The sequence below is a fragment of the Talpa occidentalis genome, unplaced genomic scaffold (assembly GCF_014898055.3).
Source record: "Talpa occidentalis isolate TD23 unplaced genomic scaffold, MPIMG_talOcc4v2.1 talOcc4.9, whole genome shotgun sequence".
Lineage (NCBI taxonomy): Eukaryota > Metazoa > Chordata > Mammalia > Eulipotyphla > Talpidae > Talpa > Talpa occidentalis.
The window spans coordinates 71,344,603-71,351,432 of record NW_023605305.1 but is presented as its reverse complement, the minus strand read 5'-3'; the positions used below and the strand labels follow the sequence as shown (position 1 = coordinate 71,351,432).

At 41.7% G+C, this 6,830-nt stretch overlaps 1 protein-coding gene across 1 annotated transcript; it reads right to left on the bottom strand.

Moving 5' to 3' along the window:
* Positions 1-2,113: 2,113 nt before the first annotated feature.
* On the bottom strand, positions 2,114-2,866 carry LOC119235325 (olfactory receptor 1F1-like). The gene has a single exon (XM_037498592.1). The coding sequence runs from the start codon at positions 2,864-2,866 to the stop codon at positions 2,114-2,116; it is 753 nt and encodes a 250-aa protein (XP_037354489.1).
* Between the last annotated feature and the right edge of the window lie 3,964 nt (positions 2,867-6,830).

Below are 6,830 nucleotides of genomic sequence, written 5' to 3'. Positions count from 1 at the left end.
TTTGGTGAGGACACCTTTGAGAATTAGGGGATAAGAGTTCAGAACTCATGATGGAATTAATGCTGTGAACATATTGCAAAATATTCTGGGACCCTTCCCCTGGTCTAGCAGGCAAGAGAGCAAAGCCATTTTTATAGGCTCCAACTTGTGTTCAGGAAACTACTGCCTGAAGATGAAGCCAATCTTCTCATACCCACTGGTGACCAAGAAGCCAGATAAAAATGATTTAACAATGGGTATCCAGCCACTGCATTTCTATAGTACATTCTTCAGAAGAAAGAGATTAAATCCTTCCCTTCCTTCTTCTAGCATCAGCATAGTTTTAGTCACTAGAAGCTTCAGAACTAGCAGCCCCTCTAATCAAGAATGAATGTATTATTAATTTTAATGACTTGCCATTCCTACATATATAAACTAAATTCAAACTTGTATTTATTGGAACAGCTCTCACAGAGTAAAATATGGTTGACTGATTCCTGGATTCAAATCCTCACTTTGACTGAGACTTTATTTTCAATTAACAATGCCCTCAAAGTTGAAACTCATGTTCCTTCTGCCATATTAGGACACAAAGAGATGATGACCTTCTATGAACCAGGGAGTGGGTTCTCACCAGACAATGAATCTGCTGTCACCTTGTCCATAGGTTTACAGCCTCCAGTATTGTATGAAAGAAGGTTGTGTTGCTGTAGTGACCCAGTACATGGTGCTTTTGTTTTAGTGGCCCTAATGGACTTAGATACTTGGGTGTGTTTCCTTTTCTCTTCTATTCTCTCAATTTTCTATTCTTGACGTAGGGCCACATTTAATTTTTTTCACTGAAGCAAAATTGGTTTTTAATATTAGATAGATTTCAGTTGTACAACATGGGCCACACTTTCAATTAGGTCTATTCTTAATTACCATACTCTTATTTAACAATTATATCCTTCCTCAGTATATATCTTTTTTAAAAGTTGAAATTGCTTCACTGGCTTTTTCCCCCAATTTTAAAACATATACATTTTTTCACAATTTCAGATATAGAACACATGAGAATTACCTGTGCTTCCTGTATGAAGAGATACTCATTCTTAAGATTTTGTATGTGTCTGTCTATCCAGATCTTTTTCTATACATCATAATATATGTGGAGAGTGGCTCATATTTCATGTGAGTTGTTATTTTAGAACATAATGTATCATTGATATCTTTTAATGGCAATAAATATAGATGTCATTATTTTTAATGACCAACTAATAATATATTTAATAACTCCAAAGGTGATGCTTCTTAGATGATTTCTAATATTTCCACTATTATAAATGATTGATTAATGAATATTCACAAGCAATTTGAGAGATTATTTCTTTAATGGTAAATTTCTAAAATATTAACTGCTGGTTCACAAATATAGATGCATACAAGATTTTTGGTGAAATGAGCAAGGTTTCCCCGAGAAAGTTTGTCCTTGTTTACACTCCCACTAGCATTGTTATAGTGCCTAATTTACCTCCACAAAGGTATTCAATTTGTCCTTTTAAAAATTATCACATCAGGGGCCTCCCTGGTGGTGCATAGGGGTTAAAACACAACCTCTGAAGCAATCTGCAGCCACTGCAGCACGAGTTTGATCCCCGACCACGGAGCTACCACATGGTGCAGCAGATCTCTCCTGTCTTTCCCACCGCTCCCCTCAGCAGTGTATTGTAGATCTGCCTGTTCTGTTTCCCACTCTGTCTCTGGTGAATCCTCTCACCACCCACACCTCTGACCTGTACCCCAGTTCTTGTGTGCATGAATAAATAAATCTTTAAAAAAATTAAAGATGGTGGAGGTAATGGGGATGGTGGAGGAGAGAACCAAAAGGAGCCTCTGAGTTTCTCAGAGATGAAAGTACATATGAAAATTTCCTATATTTTCAGTTTTTTCTTCTCTAAAAATAATCTGTCAGTGTGTGAAAGTGGGTGTTGTTGGGGTGAAGTTCAGAGTCAAGTTCTATGTTCTTAAGTCTTGGACCTCTCCAGTTGTTAGCCTAGTGTTCACTACTGCTAAGAAGGTTTTGAGCCCCTGCTGAAGAGCTTTCTCACAGCCTCCTTCATATCTTTATTCCTCAGGTTGTAGATGAATGGGTTTAACATGGGGTCACCACTGTGTTCGTGATGGCTGCTACTGTGTCCTGGGCTGAGAAGGAGTCTGGGGGTCGTATGTATATCCCTAGGACAGTTCCATAGAACAAGATGACTACAGACAGGTGGGAACTGCATGTGGAGAATGCCTTGCATCTTCCCGAGGTAGATGGAATCCAGAGGACAACTGCAACTATATGGATGTGGGAAATGATGATGAGTACACAGGGGGCCACAAATAGGACCACAGCACCCAGGAATACACACTGATTGACAAGTGTGTCTGAGCAGGCAATCTTCATGAGCAGGTAAGCGCCACAGTAGAAGTGTGAGATCTCCCTGGCAGAGGAGCAGAAAGTCAGTCTGCTCATGAGGAGCATGTGGACCGGGGAGATGAGGCTGGAGGAAATCCACACTAGAGCAGCCAGTCCTCCACAGAGCTTGGGAGTAATGATGGTGCAGTACTGCAGGGTGTTGCAGATGGCCACGTAACGATCAAGTGCCATGGCAGCCAGCAGAAAGGTGTCTAGGTAAGCGAAGGTGATGAGGAAGTACATCTGAGTCAGGCAGTGGCGGTAAGAGATAGTCCATGCTCCCATCACATGGTTGACCAAGAGTTTGGGGATCAGGTTGGTAGTGAAACAGATGTCAACAAAGGAGAGATTAGTAAGGAAGAAGTACATGGGGGTGTGCAGGCAAGGGTCAGAGCCAATGACCAGGATGATGAGTGCATTCCCTGCCACAGTGACAAAGTACATGCACAGAAAGATCCAGAAGAAGACTCACCACTGCTCTTGGTCACTGGTGATGCCAAGAAGGAGGAACTCACTGACTCCCATTCCATTCTCCTTCCCACTGGACATCCCAATGCAGGTCAGGGAAGTAACAGACTACACACAGGACAAGGGGAAAGTTAAATTCCAGCATATCCTGGGCTTGCTGTATGTTCAGAATCAAAGGTCATTACAACTAGACAAGTGAACAGTTTTCTACCGACAAAATTGCCAGTTTTTATCAAGTGCCTACTGAAATGTCATAAACTTTGCATGCAATCTTAATTTCACCTTATAAAATATGTACTTTTATTACGCCCATTTTCAGATAAAATAACTGAGACTCAAAGTACGTAATTTTCCCAAGATGAAATTGTTTAAGTAGCAAAAGAGACTTTGACCCCAGGCATGATTTGAATCCAGAGCCTGTGCCCTCAAACCTCTTGCTGCAGATAACCCATTTGATTGATCCTCAAGTGCAGTGTCACACAATGGCAGTGTCATACAATCTTTAACCTCAATTCAACCAGCACATTCTCATTCCTTGGCAACAGTAAGGAAGAGGGGCACTTTCCTCAAAGTGCTCATACTTTAAAAGGCAGAGCTGGGACTCCCTGGTGGCGCAGGCGGTTGAGCGCAGCACTGTGAAGCTGTCCACAGCCTTGGCAGTGCCAGTTTGATCCCCGCCAGCTGCAGAGAGACCCACCTGGCGCGACAGTCCTCTTCTGTCTTGCCTACTGCTCCCCTCAGCAGTGTATGTCAGTTGGTCTGCCTGTTCTGTTCCCCGCTCTGTCTCTGGTAAATTCTCTCACCCTCCCGCACACCTGGCCTGTACCCTGCTTCTGGTATAAAAATAAATAATAATAAATAATAAATAAATAAATAAATAAATAAATAAACTTTTCAAAATAATAATTTAAAAGGCAGTGTTGGTGTGAGAAGATGGCAGCATATGTCCCCCCAATGTTATTTTGGGATCTGTAACCAGCATGTGGACCTAGACCTGTTAACGTGGCGCTCAGTTCTAGTACAAACCTTTCAGGATTTTTCTGATTTCCAGCACCCAGAAAGTGTAAGTTTATGCTGTTCTCAGCCTTGTCCTCCCCACTGGCCAGTGTGTGTCTTGCACAGGTCCACGGGGCTTCATTTTGCATCTGTAAAGGAAAGGCATTATGCCAATTGACCCTGAAGCCCCTTTTGGACAACGTTACACACTTTCAGGATTCCATCATGGGAAACCCAGCAGATCAAACCTCATGCAGTCCTTGTCTTGCATAGCAGGGTTCCAAGTGAGCCAGAATTATATCTGACACCTTGGTGGGGCATCTCTCATCCAGAGCACTGCAGATGTTATTTCCACCCTTACCTGGTTACTGGCTTTTCCTGCCTCTGTAGCTGGCATCATCTTTATAAAACACAAAAGGGTCATGGTGCTCTTTGGCTCAAAACTCCCCAGTAGAGTCTTATCCTGTGCATACTGTAGTCCACCTTTTCAATCCCAGCCAATCAGGACCTTCCTGACCTGGTTACCGATTACTTCTCTTACAGCACCCTCTGCAAGTAACAGCAGGATGTCATATCCTTCCTGCCTCAGGGCCTTTGCACTGGCTATATATTCATTGCCTCACATTCTCTTTGCCTTCACGTGATTGATGCCAACTTGTCATTTATCTCTTCATTCTAATGGCTCCTATTCAGAAAGATCTTCTCTGTGCAAATTTTAGTAGACCCCACTCACATAAATCTCACATGGTCCTGATTTTACTCATTAGTTAACTTGTTTATGGTGTGGTTTCCTCATGAGGCTGTGTCCACCTGAGAACAGGGTAATGTCTACCCTATTCACTGCTGTGTGCCCAGTGCTTGAAACAATACCTCACATGTGATTTGTGCTCAAAAAGTAGTCATATAAAAGAGTAAATTTTCACATAGGTATTTATTCTACACCAATATCTACCAGTAAAAATGCAGACACTGTGTTAGAGAAATGACTTTTTTATGATTAATGAATGTATTTAAAAATTAAATCATGGGCCTTCCTGGTGGTGCAAGGGGTTGGGACATAACCTATGAAGCTAACCCCAGCCTCTGCAGCACGAGTTTGATCCCTGGCCAGGGAGCAACCCATATGGTGCAGCAGACCTCTCTGACTCACCCGCCACTACCCTCAGCAGTGTGTTTTGGTCAATCTGCCTGCTCTGTTCCCCTCTGTCTCTGGTGAATCCTCTTATCCCCTGCACCTCTGGCCAGTACCCCCGTTATTGTATACATAAATAAATAAATCTTTATAAAAAATACATTAAAAAAATTAAATCATAATTTAAAGAATAATATGTAGGTATTTCCAAGTGAGCAGAATGGAAAGGGCCCCCAATTGACAATGTGGGGGTCCATGTCAACAAGAGCTTTCTTAACTATGTATATCAATAAGTAGAACAAATTGTGTGTGTGATTCTTTTGATCCAAAACTTGTGGCCACTTTAGACCAGAAAAGGCAAATTTGCTTTTGTGAGCCAGACACAGCCTGCAGGTATGTTTGGACCCTTAATATTTCAAAAAACATTTCATATATGCTAACATTTTAAAAATTAAGTATTTCATGTGAAATCTAGATTTCTGCCTCTTCTTAAAACGTCAGGTGACATTGAACTTCTTGTGGGCAGTAATCCTGGAGAAGTAATCCCTCAGAGAAGGGGAAGAGCTCATACTCACTGGGTACTGCCTGTGCTTGGACCTGTGTAAATTTTTCAGATATTCCTCAGAATCTTCCTCTGTCATCAGTCTATAGATGTCCCCCTTCTATGTGAGACCTGGAACTCACAGCAGAGCTGAATAACTCCCCCAAGGTAGCAGAGCTAGTAGCTCTACTTATGTAGCTTGTCCCAAGTCAGCTGATTTTTATTGCCATGGTCGTCTCCTGTTCTGACCCCTGAAATCACTTGGGAAAAGTCTATTCTCTTCCATGTACTATTATTTCAGGTATCTTCTAAGAGCTGTCATTTGTTGAAACTTCCTTATCCTCAGAAATCTAAATTCTGAAGAATGTTTGAAAACTGGGGCCTCCCCTGGTGGTGCAGTGGTTGAGCACTGGGCTGCAAAGCTGCCCACAGCCTCTGCAGTGCCAGTTTGATTTCTGGCCACCGGCGAGGGTCCCACATGGTGGGACAGACCTCTCCTGCCACACCCGCTGCTCCCCTCAGCAATGTATTTCGTCAGTCTGCCTGTTCTGTTCCCGGCTCTGGCTCTGGTGAATTCTCTCACCTTCCCACGCTTCTGCCTGTACCCAGTGTTTGTATAAATAAATAAATAAATCTTTAAAAAAAATTTTTTGAAAACTGGGATGAGGAATTTGGACAAAGTTTAACAGGTGATAGGAAGCTTACTTTCATATTAGATGTAAATCATGTCCATAACTTAAAACAGAAAGGAAAATGTTTATTTAATGACTTAACCGAAGATTATCAACATGAGACCCTGTCCCTGTCCCTGTCCCTGCCCCCTTCTTCCTGATCATCTACTTCACACTTCATGTATCAATAGATAAGTCAGAGTAGTTAATTTACTTGTTTGGTGTTGAATGATTTCTTTACCGAAATCATACATCAGCATATTTTCTCAACACTAGTTTTGGCTTCTTCATAGCATGTTTTAAGAATAAACAGAATTTTTTTTATAATGGAATTTTTTTGAAACTATTGGGTCACTGGGTGACTCTTTGGTCTTATCAGATGTTATGGAGAATTTGTGTTGTAAGCTTGCTTTATATTGTGGGATTTGATATACACTGTCAAATCAGAAACCTTGACAGACATCTCTAATTACTTCATGGCGATTCAAGTAAAGCAAAGTAAAGCAAAATAGCAGAAACGTCAAAACTTTCATCCAGTTGCTCTCTTTATCATGGAGAACTCCTCCTCCCTGTGGGACCACCAGAAAAGGAAAGACCCAA

Coding starts and splice junctions, on each gene's coding strand:
- LOC119235325 (XM_037498592.1), bottom strand. CDS start 2,866: ATGTACTTTGTCACTGTGGCAGGGAATGCACTCATCATCCTGGTCATT.